The sequence below is a fragment of the Canis lupus genome, chromosome 14 (assembly GCF_011100685.1).
Source record: "Canis lupus familiaris isolate Mischka breed German Shepherd chromosome 14, alternate assembly UU_Cfam_GSD_1.0, whole genome shotgun sequence".
Lineage (NCBI taxonomy): Eukaryota > Metazoa > Chordata > Mammalia > Carnivora > Canidae > Canis > Canis lupus.
Genome location: NC_049235.1, coordinates 60,297,612 through 60,323,783, shown reverse-complemented (window position 1 = coordinate 60,323,783; position 26,172 = coordinate 60,297,612). Strand labels below are relative to the sequence as shown.

The following is a 26,172-nucleotide window of genomic DNA, read 5'->3' as shown; positions in this document are numbered from 1 at the left end:
GGGTGGTGCTAGGGTCTGGCGCTGTTGTCACCACACGTCCCCAGGGCTAGAGCCAGAGGATGGGTCAGAAAACCTCAATGAAAGTTTAGACTTTCCAGTTGAGTCATCTGTCTGGATCATGCAAAAGGGGAGAACATTGACACCAGTAAGAATTAAGGTTAAAATTGGGACAGAATCAGGGACCAGTAGAAAATCCCCTGAACCAGTTCAACTGGTCTAAAGGGTTTGATGAATGGAAGAAGACATCGAACATGGAGCAGTAGCTCAATGGGACCTTTTCTGATCTGATTGGAACACATTGTTTACGCGCCCACAGCAGCGTGTGTGTGTGTGTGAAGGCGAGAAAGGAGGAGGAAGCGATCACTGTCTACCTGGAGAAGGAGGACAGCACAGGAAAATGGAGGGATCCATCCTACCATTGCTCAGCCAGGTCTGAGGGTAGAGAAGTTTTTCCATCCAGCAGTCCATGGAGAGGATGCTGATCGTCCTTGCCACTGGATGACCTTTCAAGTTCCAGGTAGAAGGAATCCGAGCTGGTACCGCTGGCCCAACTTTCTTGATCTTTTGAACCTGTCAAGACGAAGCCTCACTGCTTGGGGCTCACAGTGTATCCGGGTGATTGTGTCCATGTTACTGATCTCTCCGCTCCTTCCAAGCTGTGGTCCTTTGTCTCTTTTCCCTACGCAGTACTCGTGTTTGCATTTCCTCCCCTCTTTCCTCTTTTCCCCCCTTAAGGATCCACAATTATCCCTATAGTTTCTCTTTGAGTCTTAGAGATTTCTCACCTCCATTCCCTACTGAGTATCAGGGCTTTCTCCTCATCCATCTGACTGATGTTCTTTAGAGGAAGGGAGAAGCAACACCAGAGTGAATGTGGGTTTTGTTTTTTTTTTTTTTTTCCTTCTGACAGGAGGAGAAGGAAGGTGGGAGCCTTAAATGTTAGCCTGCTGCTAACTTTCTCTCATCTAAAGTTCCTGACCTCAAACACATGCCCATTAAAAGAAGCCTTTCTTTCTGAAGATCTCCCTGTGTTATCCATGAGCAATTTAAAGCCTTCCTATCAACATATCTTTGATCCCATTTCTTTCAAGATAATAATACTGTTCTTGCATGTTGAGTGCATTTAATTCATTCTCTACGAGACAGAGCTTTATGGCGGAATTTCCTCATATTGACCAAAAATGGGTGGTACGTAGCTACTCTCTACCTTATAATCTGGTTAGGGATAAAGATACAGAAATTCTTGGAGGCAAAAATATCACCTTGTCCGTCATTGTATCCCCTTAGTTGTTAGGACAGTAACTTCCAGGCAATAAGCGTTTGTTGAATCAAATTCGGGGTCACAAAATCAGGCTGTCGAACCAAGAAATCTTAGTGCATACACAGGAATTACTTTTTGATGCACTCTAGCTGGTCATCATGACCCAGATGCAAGGGAGAGAAGCATTATGATGGCTTTATGTCATCATCCTTCAATCCACCATCTCGAATCCTTTCTTGCTTAGTCGCAAATAGAGTTTGTAAGACTTAAGGTCAAATACCTTACTAATTTCTCCATATCCCATATGGGGGAAAAAAAGAACTGAAATGATTTGGTCTTTTCCCCAGGTCCCCTTACAACCTTCACTCTGAGTATCACTGTGTGTCCACCACTAGGGATTTTGACGGGAAATGGCTGGAAAGGAGGCAGCTGGAGGGAATGTGCTGGGAGTATGCAATGGGGGAGCAGAACTAAAACCTACCAAAGCGAAACAGCCAAGCTGTCTCCCCATCTCCTGATCTTTTCTCCAGCAAGACCACTTCTTATATGTATAGAGGCCTAATTAAAAGGAATTGCTTTGAGCAGCCAGGAAGTGTTATTGTAAAAAAGTAAAAGTGTTCCAAAATGAAGAAAGATGGTACCCAATGCGTTGAAAGTCATCAAGAAAACTTGCTACTTTGGGCATACTTATTTTAAATGTATTACAACAATCAGCAACTTGGTGTGAAGCTTGAAAAATACAGAGGCATCTGTAATACTGTGAAAATGTTACAAACAGTGAAAGTGAACATTTTGAGAAGGAATTCTCAAATATTCAGTGTTCAGATTTATAATGGAGCCGTTGGTAACCTTGTTATCTAATAGAGTTCGGACTACAGAATGCATTAAACTTCTTGGCTGTAGTCAAATGAGTGACAGCCAGAGATGGCATACACGGTGTACTTGATAAAAAAAAAAAAAAAAATGCTGTTTATTTAAAGTATTAGAGTGGCCATTATGTTCAAGTACAAAGTTCTGTTCCTCTCAGTAAATTTAGTCTAGAAAAAAATACCATGTTTAAGGCTGTTTTTAAGTTTCAGTAGAACACAGGGTACTTTCAGAGTCTTTGCTCAAGATAGTGTCAAATGTAAAAGCTGATTTTACAACATAAACAGAATAACTTTTCAGGTTGTTTCTGTGATTATTTTCCATTATTGCATACTTGTGACTGAGGATATGGTGACTTTATAGACTCTTCAAACTTCCAGCCATTTCAGAAGTTTCTATTGCATTTATACAGTTTACTGTTTGTATGTGTGTGTGTTATTCGGAGAATTGAAAATGAAAAAGAATTCAAGTCCTTGCATTATTGTTGCTTACCTGACATTAGAGGGAAGGTTTTAATCCTATCCCAGCTAGTGTCCTGTATGACCTTGGACACCTTTTTTTTACTCCGGAAATGGGGGCCATAATCATCTAACTTGCAGAATCGTTGTAAAGATTCAGTAATTAATGTACTAAATAGGTAGGAAAAATAAGTTCTTTTGTGATAAAAAAAAAAATTTGTTGCCTCTCTATTTCGTTATGAAAAACACATGATATAAGCATAGGGATATGTTTAAACAGTATAATCCAATGTAGAGAAAGCCTAACACATTTATAGGAAACATAGAATACCCTAAGTTTAGTTTAGGATAATTAATTTATGCATATATGGCAATTAGTCCTAAAATATATGGAATGTCCCGTTGAAAACCGATTCCCTAGTTTCATCAACCTGCACCCTCATTCCCTAAGCCACACAGTCTCCAAATCTCAGGACCATTCTTCTCTATGGCCTGTAATTTCTAGTTACTCAAAAGGGCTTCTTTCTTCAGAGCATTCCTGCACCTTCCTCGTCTATTCTCACTCCCATCTTCCCAGACCTGACCCTTGGGATCCAGGTTGCACAACTTCACCAATCCTTCCTTTTTCTATACAACCACAAATGCATTTTCCTAAAATTAATTTAATCTGAAGCCTTACAAAGAAATCCTTGCTCTGAGTTACACATAGGACAGTTATCCAGGATGCTTATTATTTCACTTAAACTCTGCCATAATCTGAGCTCAGGCTCACCACCCACACATCTCACCAGCACATTGTGCATCAGCCAGGCAAGGGGGAGGCAGAGATGGCAGGAGCCCATGTTAAGTTCAGGTCTCACCTTCTCAAGTGAGAAGTCTCAGCATCTCCACTTGCGAGCTGTTGCATTTCATCTCTCCAGGTTTGTTTCCTTATCTCTCAGTTTATATGATCAAATAACCAAACAACTCAAAGCTGTTGGGGAAATTAGTGTGATGATGCATGGAAAGTGCCTGGTGCTATGCCTGACACGCAACTGGCTCTCAATAAATGGTGACATTTGTAATCATCGTCGTCATCACTTTCCTCTGAAGTCACCACATCTCTGTCACATAGACGTTTCTAAAAACCCATCTACTTTCCCAGGTCGTTTGTTCTTCCTTTAGGACCTGCTTCAGGTCCTGCTAACCTTCCTGCTGATTCCTGTCCCCAGTCCACTCACTCTCAGCAGTTCTCACCTCTCCTGCATAACCGCTGTTTGCTCTGTGTTGTTTCCAAACTTTTCTTAAGGATCTTGTCTTTCTCACCAGGCTCTAGTAGCTAGAGCTGCCCCCAAATGGAGTAGACTGTCTTGCAAAGTCATGAGCCTCCTTGACCTCACCCTCTTTTGAGGATGTTGAAGTGATCATGAAACAGGCGGAAGATGGAATAGTTGATGTCTAAGGATCCTTTTAGTAGAGATTTTTGGAGTATGAGTTGTTTAAGATCAGGGACTTGGCTTATACCTCCTCCTGTTTCTCACAGCTAGAAACATCGTAGGCACACTCAATTACGTGCTGTTTGGCAGACTGGTTTTCTGCTCGTGATCCCCGTCACAGACAAGCATGGCTTTCCATCCTGCAGGGACGTTTAGGAGGATGAGTGCAGGGTTGGGGGATGTTTATCACACGGGGACTTACAGTAAGCTTATAATAAGTGTTTAATGAACATGCACCAGCCGTAAGCAGGGTTTCAGTGCATCATTGTACGTCCCTTGGCAATGAGCAAATGGAAGAGAGTATCCTCCAAATTTAAGGCTGAAGTTTTAGGAAGAAGTTGAAGGAAAAGATCCATTGCCAAAAAAACAAAACTCCTGAGGTTCCACCGAAAAAGCTCTTTTTTCTGAAAATTTTATCTCCCTTCCTTTTACAACCTCCTTACTGGGACGAAGAGAGTCCACAAACGTAAGACAGTATTTATCTTCAGCGTCCTTACTGGAATCTCTGTTCTTCACATTCAGTTTTGAAACCATTTCATTACACAGGACAGGGCACCTCTAATTTCTGCCAGTGTGTTGTATCCTGAAATCGACCACTCTTCCTTCTCTGTTGCTCACTGTGGCCTGGCCTCCTTTATACCAGTTTGCCTTGATGCTGAAAGAACCTTCAGCTTTCAGAACACCCCTCCACCACCCCTCTCCAGTTAGAGGAGGGGAGAGGGTGACATAATAGTGGACGGGGAAGCAGGGGAGGAAATGGATTAATTGAAGGTTGTCAGAGTGTTTTAGGTGACTTTATACGTCTTGAATGTAAGATCAACATACACTATATAGACATTTCAGGCAGAGGATTTAAATAACAACAACAAAAAAAAGCATGGTTTTGCTAATGTCGAGAATGACTCATCTGGTAAGAATGGTATTGTATTGATAATACAATACAGAGAGAAGGAAAAGACTGTGGTATCTGCTCTCTTTGTGTTTCTGACCTTGAGGAGAATTATAACTTGTTTGTTGCAGAAGTTGAGCATCTAATGTGCTGATGCACCTGTTAGTTCTTATATATTAAATGGCACAACACTTGCAGTTCCCTGTGATTGCTTTGCGGGTGAAATGTTTTCTGCAATGTGGTGAACTGGTTTTTTTTTTTTTTTTTTTTTCTTTAAGAATGTATTTGTATTTTTTGTATGTCTTGTTTCTCAAAAATGTGCTTTCTATTCTATTTCCACACCCTGGTCTCCTCATTATACATGGAAATATGTTTGGCTTTTGATTTTCAAGGTAACATTATTATGATCTCTTTCTAACAGAGACCATGAACCAGGCAACTCCTGCTAGAAAGCTGGAAGAGGTTCTTCATCTAGCAGAGCTCTGCATAGAAGTCTTGCAGCAGAATGAAGAGCATCATGCAGAGGTGATGACTTGCTTTCACTGTCATATAAAGTCACATAGAATGCTTTGCCGCGGTGAGAACAGCACTGGGACGTGCCTGCCCGTAGACTTTGATACACGTCTGCCCATTTAACGTGTAAAAAACTGAGAACATTTAAGTGCATTTCCTGGATAACAATTCCTCTATGTTACAAAGGGGTTGTATAGTATATAGTGTATTATCTGTTCCTGACGACAGTCACTCTGTGAGGAACACGGGACAGCTTATGGGATCTGCCAAAGTCTGCAAGTAGTAAGGGAAGCTGGAATCCCATGATGGCAGCAGATTGCTGCCGGTGATTGCTTTACTTTAGAAATGTAAACGAATCAGCATGCAAAAGGAAAAATAGTGATAAACTCTAACAAAATCAGATAGAAGACTTCATAACCATATGGCTGATAACTAATCTTTTATTCTTACCATCAGACTTTTCTTTAAAGTTTCACTAAGCCTGCATTGTTCATGGTTTTCGAAAGTTTTAATTATATATTAACGTTCACTCTATGGAGTAAAATTCCACAGCCAACTGCTTATTCTAAGACTTAAAAGTGCCACTCTAGTAGTCATAAGCTTATTTTTAAAAAGAAAAGTTTTATGACTTTGAATTGGGTGGGAAAAATATATGGAATTAAATAAATATAACAAATTTCAGCACTCTAACAGTACTTTTATTCCTGAAGAAGCACATGGAATGGGCGAGAATTTTTTCTAAAGCTTACTTAAGAATTTATACAATATTCGTACGTAATGAAGCCAAGTTTTCAAAATTATAAGAAACTATAGGAAGTACACTTTAAGCACATTCTTAAAAAAGAGTATTCATGAAGCCTTACTCTAGGTAACCAAGATGTATTGTATCTGGTTATAAATATGATCATTCAAAACATCTGCTTTTAGCTCACACTATGGAATCTAGTTTTTACCTTGCATCTGTCATGTGTGAACTTGTTATGGATATTGTATTTTAAACTGAAGAAACAGCTGCTTCAATAATTCGAAATGAATCCCCAAGAGGATCTTTTCTAGGCTGGTACTACTGCTATGTTACAATGAAAATGATTATATGATAAAATATATATGTGCGTGGTCTTTGTCTTTTGTTAAAAGGCATTATCATCAGAGTATTAGACCTTTTTGAATTAAAAAAATACTTCTGATTGGATATTCAGTTGCAGTATATTTCACCTAAGCAGGTACATCTAACATTCCCACGCATTTCACAGAAATAATATTTAATTTTCCTGCCCTCATAAGAAAAATAATTACTTTCCTGTCTTTTAAATGCAATTATTAAATGTCGTGTACTCCATGCAATCACTATATGCTTGTTAATGTAGCCAAACCTGATTAAAATGTAAATATTATTTTCTAATCCACAAAAATCAGGTTGGCTTTATTGAACAGAGATAATCATAACTCATAAATATCTCTCTATGCTGAAATATAGAACTATTATGATGACCTCTTTTTAAAATGTTTTGTAACAAACACTGTGGCATTTTCCATCTCCCAATGCTTCCAAATTCTTGGAACCCATCAGGGAAGAGAGGTGAGTAAAACTGTTTCCCACTATTTTTCTAGCATGGGATAACTCTTTTAGTGATAGTAAGATAGAAACCACTATTTCATTTTATTTATTTATTTATTTTTATTTATTCATAAGAGAGAGAGAGAGGCAGAGACACAGGCAGAGGGAGAAGCAGGCTTCCTGCAGGGACCCCGATGTGGGACTCCATCCCAGGACCCCGGGGTTACGCCCCGGGCCGAAGGCAGGTGCGATGCTCAACCGCTGAGCCACCCAGGCATCCCATCCCACTATTTCATTTCAAAGCCAGTCTAGTTCTCCTCCTTGCAATTAAACACTGTTTCTCTGAATGGGCTTAGAGTTGTAGTGTTTTGGTAAATATGTCTTATTAATAATTGCTTGCATAATTAAGGCCATCTGAAAGGATTTTGATAATTTGGTTTCATCCCTTTTTTCTTTTGCCTTTTTCTTTTCTTCTTTTTTTTTTTTTTTTTTAAGATTTTTATTTTAAGTAATCTCTACACCCAACATGGGGCTCGAGTTCACGATCCCCAGATCAAGAGTCACAGGCTCTACTGGCTGAGCCAGCCACGTGTCTTGCCTTTGTCTTTTTTTAACCAGAAGATCCAACTTTTCCTCCGAACAGTCCTGGGGAGTGAATTGGTCTGGTTCTAAAGTCATTTCCAGAGTGAATTGGTAGACTGAACTCTGCACTGATCTTTCTTCTGCTGGATGTTCAAGCTGGAGTCTCTTGACTCCACGAGGGAGCGCCTGGCTCAGCTCCGTCGAGGAGGTCACCGCGTCTGCCTCGCAGAGCCCTCCCTTTGGCTCTTGTGCAGGCTTCCTTTACCTTCACCTGCTCTCTCCCAGTGGTAGTTCACATCCAGGGCTAAGAGGTTGTTTGTGTCTTTCAGCAATTTCCCAGTCAAGCAGTTTTCACGTCCTTCACATTTTCGACAGCGACTGGTTTATAAGCTAGTCCTCCCTTCCCTCCAGTGGCCTCTCCACCTCTTCTCTCAGGCTTTTTTCTGAGTTTGTTTTCTCTTTAAAAAGATACCTTAGGGTCCTTCCCAGAAAATCTTGAAAGCCGTCTCCATATTCCAGTGACTAGACTGTGCCTGGCCAGAAATTTAGGCAAACCAGTCCGTCAGCTGTCCATCTCAGGGCCAGGAGGTCCCGATGCTCATGAGGAAGCCCGGGCTCTCGCCAGCACACCATCCCCACGTACGCCATCTGACCCGTAGGAAAACTAACCCGCACACGTTGAGCAACTTAGCGCACATGGCAGGAGGTCAGTGACGGGACTCCACCCAGGGCACCTTGCAGGGAACCACGTTGCTATTTCTCAGTAAATACAGGGGTGGGATGGTTGTCCTCCCCTGGTTCCGCTGCCAGGGTTCACGCCAGGCAGCAGAGATGTAAATGCAGAGGGGATGGTGACGGCGCAAGCCTGGAGACGTCCCTTCCATCCGTCCTCTTCCTTTCCTTGCTGTCTTGTGTGCCTAGCACGCCGCCCAAGGGGATGCAGCGTTGAAAAGATCAGGAGAGGGGCCCCGGGAAGAAACGTGATCAACACAAGCACAGTTCAGGTTGCTAGTTTGTTGGAGGTTATCACACCAGAGGCGTGATTTAAGGTCCCTAAAGCAGTCTAAGTGTAATATCGTCCACCGTGTCAGTGACCCTGTAAGCAAAAAGGGTGTTTTGCGATAATTTGGTATTTGCTGCATAGACAGCTCTCAGGACACCACACGTGGCTGATTCAGCCTGCACTGCAGCCGCATGTGTCCCACCCTCCTCCAGCGACCGAGGCAGGACGAGGAAGGGAGTTCAGTGTGGACTCACATAGCTGCACGTTTGCTCACATGAACGCCAGTGTCTGAACCAGAGTGTTTCTGGGTGGATTCTAACTAGAAGAGAAAGGGCATTTGATTCTTTTTTCCCCGTTTGTTTTGCTTCTTTGTGACCTTCCTCTTCCCACTAGCATGCACACCTACGGAGCATCTTAAAGTCTGCTTATTGGTTCATGAACAAGATCTGTTTATTGCTTACTACAAACTAAATTACAATAATCACGACAATAGGCTTGTATTAAGTACATAGTATTTGTATGTGGGTAGCCGGTGAAATAAACCAACATTTTTTAAGGTGGTTTTAGGCTTAAGATTAGATTAGCCTCTGATCGAACAAATATCCCTCATATGGGAAGAAGATGACCAGCGTATGGCTTTTAGATGCAAAGTCATAGCCACAGAATTCCATTCGCAGCTGTGACTCTCAAATGAACTTCTATGGGCATAAGTATCCTACGAAAAATTTTCGTTGATTATTTAGTAATTTTTAATACTGTGTATATGATAATATATAATAATAATATTATTTTACCCTGAAATACACCTTGAAGTATTTTCAGTTTATCATCACATTTGGCTATTTCAGTATTTATATTCATGTATGATCCCAACTAGGGAGAGATTTTGTTGAATCCAAAGAGTAGTAAAAACCTTATGGTTAGTTTGAAAGTGATTTAGGTGTCACCCTCTCTAGTCCATTCTCTTAGCTCCTCAAAAGAGCTTACATATTTCTAGAATCTGGCTTCTCCGTGTTACATGCATGTGTATGTTGGGACTGGGAGGTATCCTAGATACTAGACTATTTCCAGAGCTTTCAGGATCATCTACAAAATACAGGATTGAAAAAAAAAAAAATACAAGATCGCAAACTGATCTTTTCTTGGGGGAAAAAAATGAGCATATACCGCATTCCAAAATCAAATTCACTGTTTTTGCTCATTTATGCAGCCATCCAAAAAGAGGATGTTACAACAAAAAAGATGTTGTAAATTATGAATTTTAACTATATTTTGAGGGTAAAAGTAATCAAAAGCCTCTGACCTCCAAGAAATCAAGAAAGATACAAAGAAATAAGATAGGAATAGATGCTCTGGCCAGAAAAAAACCCAGGACATTAATGGTGGTCTGATCTACAAAACATGATGGACGTACAGATGCATATGCAAGGTACGGGCTGCATATAGTTAATTAAGAATCTGCATGTGAGGGAGCTTGATTTCTGTGCTCCTGCTGACCTGGATTCAAATTACTGTTCTGTCACCGACCAACTGTGTAACTCTGGGCAAGTCGTTTAATCGCTCTGAGTTTGCTACAATAGAAAATAAGGGTAATTACTCTATCTACCTTTCTGGAAGTGTTGTCTGAAGGTTAAAATAACGTATAAAAAGCCTTTAGGACAATAGTTGGCACAAAAAACGTCTAAGCTCACATAAGATGTGCCTGCATTTCAGTTCATCTCTGTAATTGCTGATAGTGATTAGATTTTGACTTTTGTAGAGCAAGAGATTTCCCTATTCACTGAATCTTCACAGCAACCTGGGGGGGGGAGTCAGGACAAGTATTATTGTTGCCGGTTTGCAGATGAGGAAATGGAAATCCGCCCAGGGAACTGGTTCGCCCACAGCATCGGGGCTCCCCACCAGGTGCAGGAGCTCAGGACTCACTTCCAGTTTCAGGATCCGTTCTTACCTGCCACTGTTTCCAGTGACACTCAGCAGCGTCCAGGGTATTGTCACCTTGCCACATACATTGTTTTCATCGTGTGAGATTTTTCCTTATTGTTAGGACTTTGATAGGAATGGTGTGGCTGAAGGATGGTAATCAAGTTTTGTTTTGTATTTCCCTCTTAATCAAATTAAACACTGCCTTCTGCCTCTGCCATTTCGTTTACACTAATTAGTGGCTTAGCATTAGAGTCGGGATCACTTTAACCCAGATAATCACGGCTTGATTGGTGCCCTGCGGATGGTTGTGTTTCTGAGTGGGGTTTTCTTCTCCCCGGTGGAGACCCTGGTGCTGTGGAGCCTCCACCGCCCCTCAGGAAGTGGCCCTCGAGGGAGGCCGCTATTCACGCTCTCCTCTCACTAACAGTCCAGGTTGAGGTGACCGCCACCCAGCAGACTGGCAGAAAGGATGAGGGGATGGGTGTAGAGTCCACCCCGTGTTCTCAAGGTAACAGCCTTGCTTTTGTGACGGCTTAATGCTTTCTCTAGTCATCTTGAGGAAACAAGAAGCGTTCATCGCAGACTGGCTTACATTCATCAGGGATACAGTTTGAGACACAGACACACACGTCTGCAAAATAGAATGAAAATTTTGAGTTGATGGTAACATCTTGCCATCCTGAAGCTACTTCTTTTTAATCTAAATATTTTATTTAAATTCAGTTTGCCAACATACAGTCTAACACCCAGTGCTCATCCCATCAAGTGCCCCCCTCAGTGCCCGTCACGCAGTCACCCCATCCCCCCGCCCACCTCCCCTTCTGCAACCCTTTGTGTGTTACTACGTTCTCTCTGAACATATATCATCAAAATGTAGAACCTTTCATCACACTTTATACTCTTACTGTGAAAAGAAATTGAAAGCATGGAACTAGGGACGCTTGGGTGGCTCAGTGGTTGAGGGTCTGTCTTTGACCCAGGGCATGACCCCGGTGTCCTGGGATCAAGTCCCGCATCAGGCTCCCTGCAGGGAGCCTGCTTCTCCCTCTTCCTCTTTCTCTGTCTCTCTCTTTTGTCTCTCATGAATAAATAAAATCTTTTTTTTTTTAAAAAAGAAGGAATTAAATGAAATTTCACAAACGTGTATCTGATATGTTCCTAGAAAGTTCTTGAAAGTAAATGTTGACTTCTCTAGCCATAGTATGACAAGTCCTTTCTTAAGTGATTAATTCTAATTGAAAGAATAATAAAAATTTCTGTATCACAGAAGTAGGGTGTTTTGTAGTTATTTGGTTAAAAAGTAAGTAGCAAACAGTAAATTTAAAAAGAGGAAAAAGTGGGTACCTGAATGACTCAGTCAGTAGAGTATGTGCTCTTGATCTTGGGATCATGAGTTCAAGCCCCATGTTAGGTATAGAGTTGACTTAATAAAAAAAAAATTTAAGTGGGGGAAAGACCCAAAAAATCAATTCACTAAAAACGGTATAAAGAGAGCCCTTACACCTATGAAAAAATGTTTGAACTCATAGTTAGAGAAATGCAAATTGAAAACAAAACAGACGCTATACCCGGAGAAATCCACATCACTTGGTGTGAATGTGGTAAGAGCACTTAACACGAGATACAGCCTCTAAGCAAAATGCTGAGTGTGTAAGGCAGCACCGTTAGCTGTGGGCGCTAGACTTGTTCGTCCGGTATAACCAAGTCTTTGCACCCTTTCACTAATTCCTCCCTGTTTCACGCTCCCCCAGCCCCTCTCCCCTCTGAAACCACCATTCTACTCTCTGCTCCTAGGGATTTGACTATTCTAGATTCCTCATTTAAGTGAGGTCATATAGTGTTTGTCCTTCTGTGTCTGGAGTATTTCGCTCAGCATGACATCCTCTAGACTTAACGATGCTGTTGCAAATGGCATGATTTCCTTCTTTTCTAAGGCTGAAAAATACTCCATTGTTTATAGACATTATATTGTCTTGATCCATTCATTCATCTGTTGATGGACATTTAGGTTGATTCCATGTCTTAGCTATTGTAAATAATGCTGCAGTGACCATGGCAATGCAGGTATCTCTGAGATTCTGATTTCAGTTCCTCCAGGCGTATATTCAGATGTGGGATTGCTGGAGCATATGGTACTTCTATTTTTTTTTTTTTTTTTTTTTTTTTTTTGGAGAAACCTCCATACTGTTTACTATAGTGACTGTAGCAACTTGCATTCTCACCAACAGTATACAAGAACTTCTCTTTTCCTACAACTTCAATAAAACTTACCTTTTATATATATATATAAATAGCCACCCTAATAGGTGTGAGACGATAGCTCATTGTGGTTTTGATTTATATTTGAAAATCAAGTTGTGATTAATGATGTTGAGGACCTTTCCATATAGCTGTTGGCCATTTGTAGGGCTTCTTCAGAGAAATATCCATTCAGGTCTTTGCCCGACTTTTAATCAGATTATTTGGGGTTCTCATGCTGTTGAGTTGTAGGAGTTCTTTATACACTGTGGATATTAATCCTTTATTAGGTCAACTTCTTGCAAATATTTTCTCCCATTCCATAAGTTACCTTTTCATTTTGTTGATGGGTTTCCTTTGTCATGCAGAAGCTTTTTCGTTTGATGTAGCCCTTTTTATGTATTTTTGCTTTTGTTGTCTGTGCTTTTTAGGTCATGTTCAAGAAATCACTGGATAATGGTTTCTTATGATCTTTTTTATTCCTGTGGTATTGGTTGTAATGTCATTTCATTTATGATTTATTCAAATTTTCTTTCTTTTCATTAGTCAAAAGTTTTGTTGATATTATTTGTTAAGAAACTTAACTCTTAGTTTCATTGATCTCTTCTATTGTTTGGATTCTCCATTTTGTTTATTTAAGCTCTAATCTTAATTATGTTCTTTCTTCTCCTAACTTCAAACTTAGTCTGTCCTTCTTTTTCTAGTTTCTTGAGGTGTAACAGGAGGTTGTTGTAAGATCTTTTTTCTTTTTTAATATGAATGTTTATTGCTATAAATTTCCTTCTCAGTGCTGCTTTTACTGCAACCCATAAATTTTGGTATGTTGTGTTTTCATTTTTGTTTATCTCAATCCTATCCAGGTTTGGGAGGTTTCCAACCACTATTTTTTTTTAAATAAGCTTTCTTCCCCTTTCCCTTTGTCTTCTCTCTCTGGGATTCCCATAATGTCTATCTTGGTTTATTTAAAGATGTTCCACAAGTCCTGAAAGCTTTCTTTACTCCTCTTCATTCTTTTATTGTTGTTGTTTCTCTGACCAGATAACTTCAAATTACTTGTCTTTGAGTCCATTGATTCTTTCTTCTTAATCAATTCTGTTGAAGCTCTTCATTCAACTTTTCAGTCATTGTTCTTCAGTTCTAGAATATTTGTTCAGTTATTTTCATGCTTTCTGTCCCTTTGTTGAACTTCTCAGTTTTTGAAATACTGTTTAACTGATTTTATTTAGTTGTCCATCTGTGTTCTTTTGTAGTTCATTGAGCTTCTTTGAGACAATATTTTGTATTCTTTCAGGGACTTTATAGATCTCTATTTCTTCAGGGTTGGTCACTTGAGCTTTTTTTTTTTTAAGATTTTATTTATTTATTTGAGAGAGGGAGAGCACAAGCAGGGGGAGCAGCAGAGGAAGAAGGAGAAGCAGATCCATGCTGAGTGTGGAGCCCAACATGAGACTTGATCCGAGAACCTTGAGATCATGACCCGAGCCCTAGTCAGACACATAACTGGCTAAGCCACCCAGGCACACCACTGGAGCTTTATTTTGTTCTTTTGATGGTTATCATATTTCTTTGATTCTTATAGTCCTTAGACTTGTGTTTGTGTCTGCACATTTGAAGAAGCAGTCATCTCTTGTAGTCTTTACAGACTGGCTTTCTCAGGGAAAACCCTTTACCAGTCAGCCCAGCAAGAGATTCTTGGTGGGCTGGGTAGTAGGGTTTATGGGCCCGCTCGCTGCAGGGACCATGGGAAATCAGGCCTGCTGCTAGATTCCATGGGCAGATGGTATTGGTGCTGTGATCCATCATCAGACCACATTGTTTTCAAGAACTATCTAAAAAGTAAATATTAGGGGATCCCGGGATGGCGCAGCGGTTTGGCGCCTGCCTTTGGCCCAGGGCACGATCCTGGAGACCCGGGATCGAATCCCACATCGGGCTCCTGGTGCATGGAGCCTGCTTCTCCCTCTGCCTGTGTCTCTGCCTCTCTCTCTCTCTCTCTCTCTCTCTCTCTCTCTCTGTGACTATCATAAATAAATTTTTAAAAAAATTTAAAAAAAAAAAATTTAAAAAAGCAAATATTATTTTCACTCATCTAAAGATTTTTTTAAGGTGATTAAAGTACTACAAATAAAAAGCAATATTTTTCGAACGTGAGAAGAAATTTCATACACAAATTTTAGATAAGCAGATGCAGCATTGAATAAAATAAAAAATCTAAAATAGAATAAAAATGCAAAATGATGGGATCCCTGGGTGGCTCAGCGGTTTAGCACCGCCTTCAGCCCAGCCAGGGCGTGATCCTGGAGTCCTGGGATCGAGTCCCACGTCGGGCTCCCTGCATGGAGCCTGCTTCTCCCTCTGCCTGTGTCTCTGCCTCTCTGTGTGTGTGTGTGTGTGTCTATCATGAATAAATAAATAAAATCTTTAAAAAAATGCAAAATGACTTTTACTGCTTTATTTTAAAAATACATGTTTACTTTAGAACATTTGAAAAATATATAAAATAAAATTTGTGTATCTCATTATTTAAGCATAATGACTATGATGTTTTATGTATTTCTAATATCTCTTTTTTCTGTAAGAAATATTCTATAATGTGATACCCTATTGTACAACATTCTACAATTTCACTTTCCGTGACATGTTTTCAAGTGGCACAATATTTGTGTGTATTTCTAAGAAGTCATCTAATTTTACATTATTTTTATCCTTTTATAGGCATTTGCTTGGTGGCCTGATTTATTGGCAGAGCATGCAGAGAAATTTTGGGCTTTATTCACAGTGGATATGGATACCGCACTGGAGGCCCAACCACAAGACTCCTGGGATAGTTTTCCTCTTTTCCAACTGCTCAATAATTTCCTCCGAAATGACAGTAAGCACGTGGGTTTTCTTCAGTATGTGTAGTGGGGCCGGGGGGTTGGGGGGAGGATGGAGAGAATGTGTGTGTGAATGTGGATTTATAGAGCTCTCTCACTCACCAGCAAGATTGCCAGAGTTCATTAGTGTTTGCTCAGTCTCCCTGACTCTTTCAGGCCTGGTTCTGGGGGAAACCAGGAACATGCCCACATGGCTCCACTGGCCTCTGAGGTTCCTCTTATTTCTACCCTCCTGCGTTTATCAAGAACTGGTAACACAGGCATCTTTTCTCATTGCACCTTGTGAATCAGAAATCTTCAAAGGTTAGCATTTCTAAAGCACTTGAGAATACCTGTGTTTCTGAAAGACCCCTCAGAAATGTGTCATTATTCTAGAAATTCATGTTGTGTTAAGGTTTCTACTAATACGCATTCTGATAATATTGTTTGTCTAAGAGGGATTCACTTCCCTGGATGATGGTGTAATATGCCACGTGGTATGGGTTGCTCTCGCTCTGTATTAAGAAATTTAAGAGAATGTAAAGGTCCTGTATTGAGACATTTCTTTTCAACGCAATAGTAATCTTCACAAATTTTCTGGTGCATGGTCTTCCAGCAGCCCCAACAAACCGAGTTTTATATCAGGACTTTAGAAGGACATTTCTTAACGTAGGTTCCCAGCTTTTCCTATGATGACTCTTCAGACGTTTCCCTTAAACCCAACTTTGGTTACTGCTGACCGCTTTGCTTTACCACTTGCAGAGACCAGAGTTACCAGTTATCTGTTCTACGCAGTTCTTCCCTTTACAAACCAGTTTAATCTCTGCCTCTTCCTGAGCTCTGGTTCTGACTTGTTCTACATGATGGATGTAACAGTCTTTTATATGGTGTGTTTTCTTCTCCGAGCCGTTGCTGCGAAGTCACTCAGTTCTTCTTCACATGATAGGGTTTCTGTGCCCATTACCGTCTTATCACCTTCCCCTGCCCAGACCTCACTCCATTTTTCAGTATTGCTCTGGGGTGTGGTGCTGTGAAGAACACAGTGTGACCTGAGTAACCCAGACCCCCCAGAGAGGTGCCCTTCCTGTGCCCCGTCTTTCTGCAGCTCCTGCTGCTCTAACTCACCAGGGAACATAGTCACCCTGTGATACGTTTCAAACTTGCTGCATTTTAGCGCTCCAGAGCTGTTTGCTGTTCTCCTGCCAGGGGACTACTACTGTGTACTTTTAGGCATAAACTTAAATCCATATTTTTACATTTGTCTTGTTTTTTTAAAAAATTCCTTTTTTTTTTTTTTTTTGGTTTTGTTTGTTGCTCAACTCCATTATTTCTTACCTTTCTTTGGTTGTTCATCCCTTTGAGCCTCTGATAAAACTAGTACTGTTTTACTGAGGGGGGAAAAATTCACATTAATATGAAATTTTGTTTAGTATTAGACCTCCCTATGGACATCAGATTTAGGATAGCAGGTTAAGAGCCTCTGTTATAGTAAGAGGGGCATCATTTTGAGTAATTGATAACACGGACTTGGATACCAGACAGATTCACATCTGTCTCCGCCACTTGCAGCTTGACCTTTGACAAGAGCTTAACCCTCTGCAGACTTTAGGTTCTTCACCTATAAAGGACGGAAATGCTGGTCCCTACAGCATTATTGGTGGCAAGGATGAATCGGAGCTCACTTAGGGCTCCGATTCATACAAAATAAGTGTTATAGATGTTAGAGTATGAAAATTTCAGTCTTGACTCTTTCAACCAATTTCATCTCCCATCCAATTTCATCTCCAGAAGATCCTATTAGAAAGCCAAAGTACTAAGCTTGATATTTCACCAGCGTCTACTCTCAGAAGTTCCTAACCTCACACTGAATTATCTGTATGTGAATCATCCATCTACAGACAATCCCCAGCCAGCTTTGAAGTCCTACTTTGCTTTTCTCCTGCCAGCTAGAAGACTTCAAATGACCTTCTTCTCTTCCCAGTCTTCTGGCATCATTCATCTTCTAAGAAATTTTAACTCAGATTTAATATTATTTTAAGACAATAAACCTGTGCTAAAAATAAATACATATATTATGCATCAAGTCCCTAACTGAAAGTAAATAAGCATAGGCATATCTCTAGCATTACTTTCTCCATTTGTATGAAAACTCCAGATTTGACCATATTTAGATTTGTTTGGGAGTGGCATTTATTAATGTTCATAAACAGTAAAGATAATGAATCATCCAACTTATTCAACATATCAGAATTTATTTATGGAGAAAACAAGTGTAGATAGACCTCTTAGAAAATTGGGGGGGGGGGGTGGCCTCTACTGCAACTCCAATGAGTTAGCACCCTTTAATATTTATTTTTAAGAAGAGTTCTTACATTACAGGTGCAAATTTTAATGAGCGTTCTATCAACAAGAACACTAAGGTGAAGGGCCCGTCTCTGGGGGGCCATCGCGGGGAGGGTTCCCTCTTGTCCTCGGCCAGGTTAGCCCTGGAGGATCATTGCTGGGGCTGCCGCGAGCTGGTGGCTTTGTTGTCCTGCCCCGGTCATCCGTAGTTGCCGGGAGCGCCCACTTGGTCTGTGCCAGGCCTTCCCCCTCGTGTGGGAAGGCGGCACTGGGCACGGGCCCGGCTCTCCTTGGAGAGTGCCAGGCCCGAGACACCCACCTGGCTGCAGGCTCCGGGAGTCGCTGGCCTCCTGCCCGCTGCCTAGATACACAGGGGCGCGGGGCGGCCGGGAGCAGGTGCTGGACAAGAGGCAGGCCGCGGGCACTGGGGCACGAGGCCCGCGTCTAGGCCATCAGCCGCGGCCAGCTGCACAGCTCCAGCTCCCTGCCTGTGCGCGGGAGGTTTTCTGTGCAGAGGTGCCTACGCCCAGCAGCTGACACGATGGTGCCTTAGAAAGGTCTTCAAGTTCTAACAGGTTTTCTTCACCTACAAAAGTTCTAAAATCAACTTTGTTCTAAAAGCAATGAACCACTTTCTGTGGGATTGTGGGGGAAAAAACCCACAAAAATGAGAACAGAAGAAATTTAAATTTTAGCCAGACTTGCAGATATTTAACTCAAAAGAGTTGCATACTCCCTCTCCTGTTTTAAACTATTTCTGTAACATTGGCTACTGGTAAATGCATAGAGTACAGTTTCGTGGTTTTCAGTTAAAACAAGGAAGCATCTATTACTGATCTCTTTTGAGCATTGTCAGTTTGGGGGGTAAGTCCAGATCTTGGCTTTGATTTTGCAGTGATTAACGGATTTGAGAAAACATCAATTATTTCGGAGAAAAACAGCTCCACCATGTAGTGAGGTAAATAGAAAAGTTCCCCAGTGCCATAATTGCCTTTTGGTATTGGGAGTACAGTAGAGTCTGGGGAATTGAAATAGAATGTATTGACTTTCATCTCAAACTCACAAGTTACTACCCAGAGCCAAGACCACTGAGTGTCTTAATAATTGGTAAAACATACTCCTTTTTTTTGCTATTAATATCATTCTTGATCATAACGAAGAATATTGTTAAGAATTTATGTTTTACTAAATTTCTGAAATATTCAGATGGTGACTTAGTGAATTTCAATCCAAATGTTAAATGTCAACCTATCACTGTTCCCATATTAGCTTCGGAAAGCTTTAGGAAGACATAAAACTTCTATCCTTTTAATCCACCTGAAAAGAAAGAGACTTACATCACTGCCGTGGCCTGACAGCTTTTACCACATCGACCCAATTAACATTATACCCCAAATTCTAATTAATTACAACTTTAGCCAAGAGTAATAGAAACAGACTGCTCTGAAGTGTCCAGGCTTGGAAGGGGAAATAATTTGCTAAATGACAGTATTTGCTGTTACCTCAACATACGGTGCACAACTAATTATATAGCATAGATTTTAAGTGGTTGTGATCTATAATAATATCGCATGTTTATGTTTGCTCTTCCAAAATAAAAATTTCTAACACATCTCCAAGTACTTGGAGGTGTTGGTCAGAATTTTCACTTTATTTGTGCCTTGAAAACTTGGTAGCCGAGTTGTTTGGGGTTTTGTTTTTTGAGGGCTCATTCAGATGTCCCCACTGCTTGCTTACCACCTTTCTTTTACTAAAATCTTTATGCTTTGATATTTTAAAATAGGTGTTTATTTTTTGAAAAGTGGACAGGATTGTAGACAGAGCTCTTCATTTTCCAGCGGAGGAAACTCAATCCCAAGAGGCAGTGTGCCCGGGGAAGGAGCTTGCTGATGGGCATCACAGACAGAGCTGGCCGGGGGTCTCCTCGCTTGGTCTCCGGCGCAGTCTGGGTCTGCACGGACAAAAGCAGGTTCCGGAGACATTTGTAAAATAACAGAATCCTTTAAAATTTTTTTTTTTTTTTAATTTTATTTATTTATTTATGATATTCACACAGAGAGAGAGAGAGAGAGGCAGAGACATAGGCAGAGGGAGAAGCAGGCTCCATGCACAGGGAGCCCGACGTGGGATTCGATCCCGGGTCTCCAGGATCGCGCCCTGGGCCAAAGGCAGGCGCTAAACCGCTGCGCCACCCAGGGATCCCAAATCCTTTAAAGGAAAATAGGAGATTCCTTGAAGTTTTATTTTTACCTTAGAAGATTCTCATAAGGTCCTGGCATCGTTGGGGGGCGGGGGGTGGAGAGGGCCAAAGGGCATAGAAGGAGCCAGACAATGGCATCTGTTGTCCTATCACACATGTGACAAAATGTCCGTGGTGAGAAGGCCAGAGACTCGACCCATGAGCTGGGGGCAGGATCCAAGACAGCAAATCCAGTTCCTGTATTAAGGAGAAGAAAATTCTGTCGGGGGCAGGCGTCTCTCCTTAAAGTTGGGCGTGATTAGGGAGAGTCTTAGCCGTAAGAACCCTTGGAGATGAACTGTGGTTTTTCCTCCAGGGAAGAGTACCAGCTGCACCCTAATTTTAGCAACTGTCCCCAATCTCCTGCCCCTCACAGACTCACCCACTGATTCCCAGAGCAGAACTGATTATGAAAACAAACTCGGGCGCCTGCATTTCTGCCCAGAAGACACTGAGCTCCTGCTCGTCCCTCCAGCCTACCTCCGTCCACCCCGGTCACCGCCCCCCCCCCCAACTAAAGAGATGATTAAATGGGTAATCGCTTTAAACGGTATCTAAGGAAACAGTCTTGAGAAAGAGGTGTATTAAAATTGAGGCAAAATAAATGTTTTCATAATGAAGCAATTAGCATGATAGTTAAGTGATGCTGTGCGCCCATCAGGCTGGTACAAATAGATCCCACCCCTGCATGCTGCCTCTGCGACGGTCCTGGCGATAATGGATACGGCCAGTGACCGCTCCTGACAGATGAAAGCCATCTGCAAATGGCACAGATCATGTCTTTCAGCACTACTGAAAGGCAAACCCTTGGAGCTAGTCACCTTTTAATCTGTGGATATGTTAGCAAGTGGCAAATGACCATTCTTTTGGGAACTGATTCCCAAGTGAAAAATACCACGGTGCTTCTTCTTTAATTAACAGCCTTTTCACATTGCTAGCACATTAAAGCCATCCCGAAGAACACCCGTGCTTATATAATCAGTGTCACAGCGTCTCTGCCTAGACCAATAATAAATGTTCGGGCTCTGCACTAAGTGAAAACCTATTCTCCAAGACTTTCACCTTCATAAAGATGGGCTCATAAAAATCGAAAAAAGAAAAATTGGAATGTGGTCTCATGAGGATAAAAAGGCTAGTGTTAATAATTAACAAGGAGAGTGAAGTGGAGTCAAATTAGCCATAATAGAGCCCAGAGTGACTGGCAAAGTCACCTCTCATTATCAAAAAACTCATTAAGAAATGAAGAAGTGGAAATCCCGCTGGGTTATTCTCACACTTGGGCTGTATCAGAGATTATTTTTCAGATTTCTTTCAAATGAAGAACTGTTAGGTCACCATATTGTATATGAGGTTAATCTTCAAGCTTTGAAATGTGGAGGGTTGACACCTGCGTGTTATCCTTCCGCAAGCGCTTAAATGAGCTGTGCGTCTGAAATCCACGAATTGGTGTTTATAGATACATCTGTCCATACGTCTGCCAGGAGCGACGCCGGGCGGATGCAACTTCGGGACTCGAGCAGGGCTGTGCTCGGCCTCATTTTACAGGCAGGCGCTCTGACACATGCGGAGACGACCACCAAAATGCGACAGTGCGTTTAACTCCAATCTCCAGGGCTGACTGAATTCGAAATTATATGTCAGAATGTGTTTTGCTAGACTGGATAGCAAATAAAAACGCAGGAAGTCACTAGCTTTTTTTTTTTTTTTTTTTTTTTTTTTGAGTTCTATAGTGTTGCTCTAGATTCTTTACTATATGTTGACACTTTAAATTCCTAGTCAGCTTTTCCTGTTTTTATTTTCTTTTTAAGATTTTATTTATTTATTCATGAGAGATACACACACAGAGAGACAGAGACACAGGCAGAGGGAGAAGCAGGCTTCCTGTGGGGAGCCCAAGGCAGGACTCGATCCCGGGACCCCGGGGTCACGCCCTGAGCTGAAGGTGGTGCTAAACCGCTGAGCCACCCGGGCTGCCCTGCTTTCTGTATTTTTGTAGGACTTAATGCCTTCGAGAAAATAACCTCTGAAATGCCTCTAAAAGGCCTGTGTGTCTTTCACAGTAGATTTGCAGAAACCTCTGTAAGTCCCGAAGGCCGTGAGCATCGGGAACCCTACGTCTGATCACGTTACAGCCGTGCTCGGGTGTTTTCATCACTCAGAGCAAGCAGTGGGGGATGTAATCCCGGCCAGAAGGCTGTCCATAGCTGGAATAAAATGACAGACTTTTCTGTTTGGCTTTAATATCAATCTCGTAAGAGATGGGAAGCTTGAGAACTGCGGGGCTGTGAGTCTTCTTTGTCTGTCTCTACCCTCAGCCTTGGTTAGTGTTTCTTTTGTTTTTCCCTGAATTAATTCTGCAAGAAACAGGCCCTGAATGCCTAAAATTTACAAATCCCGTCACCTTGTAGAAACACGTATCTAAAACCGTTCTGGCCCTTGAAAAGCATACCGTCTAGTGGAGCATATGCACACACTCACTGTGATGCGATAGTTACTAAAAACGTTAACTCCGTTATGCGTACCGTGCGGTGGCGTCTTTAGTTGTGGTTTGAAGCTTAGGTCTGTTGGATCTGGAGTTGTTGTCTACAGTGTAGGAGACGTCATAACACCAGGGCTCTCACCCCTTAGGTACATACGTAGGTAGATTATTTTTAACAAGTGCACCAAGGGGAAAGGAAGAGTTGCATGTGGTTTTAGGAGGTTGTTACGCAAGGAAAATGTACAAATTAAATATTACCAGACTGCATAAATTTACCTATTGGGATTTTAATTAAAAGGAAAATAAAACCCAATGTGTTTCCTATTCTACTTAAGCTTGAAAAGTGCACTCTCAGAGTTTCCTTTAGGCGCTGGATGTTTGATGGTGTTTATTCAGTATTTATTTTGCTATTGATTCAGTGTTTATTCACTCAAACATACATGTATTGAGGGCCTATATAATGTGCCAGACTCTTGGCTGGAAGCTACTCGGAGATCTCAGGGGATTTTTTTTGTTTGGTTGTGTGTATTTTCTTCCTTTTACGTAAGTCTGTTCTAGGCTGCAATCCTCCTGACGTTCCTCCTGAAGCCCATGTTCGTGTTTCCAGTGACGGGAATCCTCATTATGTGCACTTGTTAACGCGGAGAGTGGCCTCCTAATTTTCTGTCTTAGTCCAGTGGGCTTTCATTGTGCAGGGCGTCTACAGTTTGTAGTCCCTCGAATAATTGTTGTTTCCTGGCAAAGTCCTGGTTTTTATTGTGGCCGGTGTTGTTTGTTTTGTTAATCATGTGTTCCTGGTTTCCTTCTGAAATGCCTATTTAGAATTTCAGTGGGGAAGTCACTCTTCCTAATAATCCACTCATGCTGACTAATTGGAATGGGGTGGCACAGTATAATATTGGATTATACGGACTCAGGAGTCAACAGCATATTTTTACCCTAAAAAGAATACAGGAACTCTTTTATCTGCTTATTCTTCATTTATCCAGTGACTATTATCTCAGTAATTGTCATTAATTGGATCATAGTTGAAATTCTCAGTCGAAATCTTACTATTAAAAGCATATGACAAGTTCCTTTGTGAATGTAAGACTCTTTTTGGTATGTAAATAATCAACACTAGTTTATTAATTATTGGGATGCTCAAAATAATTGGGCATCCCTAGTTTACCTTTTATTTAAGACTTTTGCTTTCTTTTTGCCATTTCTAATTGTACCGTTGGACTGGATGTCATTGATGCTTCATTATTTTCTGACAGGGTGATGTTTGGAAATGTGGAACCTTTTGGGGGAAAAAAGATTATTTAACAAAGTGGATGCTGGTCCTCCACTTACATTCTTGTAACCACTACTCCAGACTCCTTCTGAGCAGTCCTTTCTGCTTGCACACGTCAGATATAATGTCAGAAGCATTCTTGGATACGGCCGCACTGAGAACTTGGCTCTTGCAACGAGCTGTTAGAATGGGTGCCTTGGAGAGGCTTGATTTGGACAGGTGGCAAGCCCCGAACCACAGCCTCTCCTTACTAAGCCAGATGGGGAAGATAGAAGCGCTCGTTCTGATGCCTGGGGTTACATGTTAAGAGGGCTTTTGACAGTGTCTGATAGGAGTGGAATGCAAACTGGCATATGGGCAACTGAGAAAAAGAGGGTACATTTCCATACGCGTGTGTAGTGTCATGTGTGTTTCTGTAGTCTTACCTTTCGACACCAAGCTTTCTCTTCTCTTTCCTGCCCCCTCTGCATTTTTTCCTTATTTCTCCTCTTCTCTCTTTCTTTCCTTCCCTCTCTCCTTCCCCTTTCTGGAGTCTAATGTCCGAAGAAATAATACTACCAGTTGCCAATTTTCTAAAACTTTGGAAAATGGGTCTGTAATCTGATTCTTAAAAAAAGAAAAACACTCACTGAAACATGAGCAGGCTCTGGGCCTACCATGCAAAGGCTTTTATAATTTGTTGTGATGATCCACTGAAAGATTATAATCTTTAGGTAGGATATTATAGTTTTATATGTTGGCAGCCCCCTGCTTTGAGATTTGAAGAAGGTGGATTGACAAAGGGAAAATTAGGACCCTGAAGACAAAGAAAGAGATGATCGTACTAATCAAGGCAAGAGATGAGAAAGTGAGAAGTAGGGCAACAGCAGTGGTGATGAAGAGAGGAAGGGATGTGTTAAGGGTATGAAGGACACAGAGTATGCTGGGTGATGGGCATTAAAGAGGGTTCTTGTTAAGATGAACACTGGGTGTTTGTTTAAGTGATGATCAACACATTCTACTCCAGAAACCAATACTGCACTGTATGTTAACTACCTAAAATTTAAATCAAAAAAGAAAAATACACAGGTCTTGATTGCTAATTGGATGTAGAAAGTAAAGGCCAAGCCTTGGTACAATCACCAGGTACGGATAGAGTGATCTGGTGGCCAGTCTCTATTGTGACTCCCATGGTGGGAATACAAGAGAAGCAGGCTTATTTAACACGTTAATGAATTCAGTGTGTATCAAGTGCATCAAAAAAGAGAGGTCTTGCTAGAAATACATTTGAGTCATCTGGGACTTAATCTTAGGATCATTATAACATTTAATAACAACATTGAGTGTTGATTCTCCTATGTGCTTCTTCATTTTAACCAACTAAGTAGGACTTAATAGCCAACATACCTAATCTCTAAATGTATAATAGAGCATTTGAATGATGAGGTAGGGTACTCATTTGCAGATGTAATAATTTCCTAGGTGAGCGTGTCTTGGACTAGTTAGACATAATGACGGCACTTAACGGCACCTACCGAGATGTAGAGCCTGTGGGTCTTTCCATTTTTTTATTAGTAGGCCATATCAATTAAGGGTTAAGCTACGGTCTAGCTGTATAAAAAGGTAAAGTTGCCCAGTTCTTTATGTGTATTATGAGCACATGAAATATGTTCACAGTGTTAATTCATCTGTCAGCTCATTCAAATGTAATAGTTTTCCTCAATCTCTTGACTTTTCATAGTGTAGATGAGTTTTTCAAAATTCTAATTCTAAAAATATATAATTCGTCTAAGATGTGGAGTAATGCATGTGTCATTTACAAGATTTTTTTCTACCTCAAATGATCTCCAACATTTCTAGGTCTTAAAAGACGGTGACATGCTGCCGATAGGTTGGGTGACTGTATGAATGGATGGATAGATTTATGGTAATTGACAGTAATGTAAATTTAGGGGTGATGGTAATATAATCTTGGGAGGTTAAGAGGGAGCTTTTAATTATTGTCTATTGTTCTGTTGTTTTATTGTCTAATGACTGGATGACTTCACCACATGTCCCTAGATTCTCTGTGCCTCCAGCTTCCATATTGGTAAGATTGAAAAACATAATAGTGGTTCTCTCACGGAGTTTTTGTGATGATTTCTCAATCATTAGCAGCTGTGCTTGACACTCCAAAAATGCTGGTGAGGAGGAGAAGGAAGAGAAAGAGAGTTCCTAAGTGGAAAACCAAT

The 26,172-nt window shown here is 41.2% G+C and overlaps 1 protein-coding gene across 25 annotated transcripts in view; it reads left to right on the top strand.

The window, feature by feature from the left end:
• Positions 1-26,172, top strand: part of CADPS2 (calcium dependent secretion activator 2) — a 452,803-nt gene that overhangs the window by 373,216 nt on the left and 53,415 nt on the right. For 17 of the 25 annotated variants that reach the window (XR_005369828.1, XM_038557504.1, XM_038557491.1 and 14 more), the window contains 3 exons: positions 5,372-5,475; positions 7,034-7,042; positions 15,486-15,642. Coding sequence is in view for 24 of the 25 variants with exons in the window: in XM_038557504.1 (XP_038413432.1) it covers positions 5,372-5,475; positions 7,034-7,042; positions 15,486-15,642 (270 nt within the window). In the remaining variant the exon portion in view is untranslated. The remainder of the gene's footprint in view (positions 1-5,371; positions 5,476-7,033; positions 7,043-15,485; positions 15,643-26,172) is intronic. The other 8 variants (XM_038557493.1, XM_038557503.1, XM_038557490.1 and 5 more) reach the window with 1 other exon arrangement.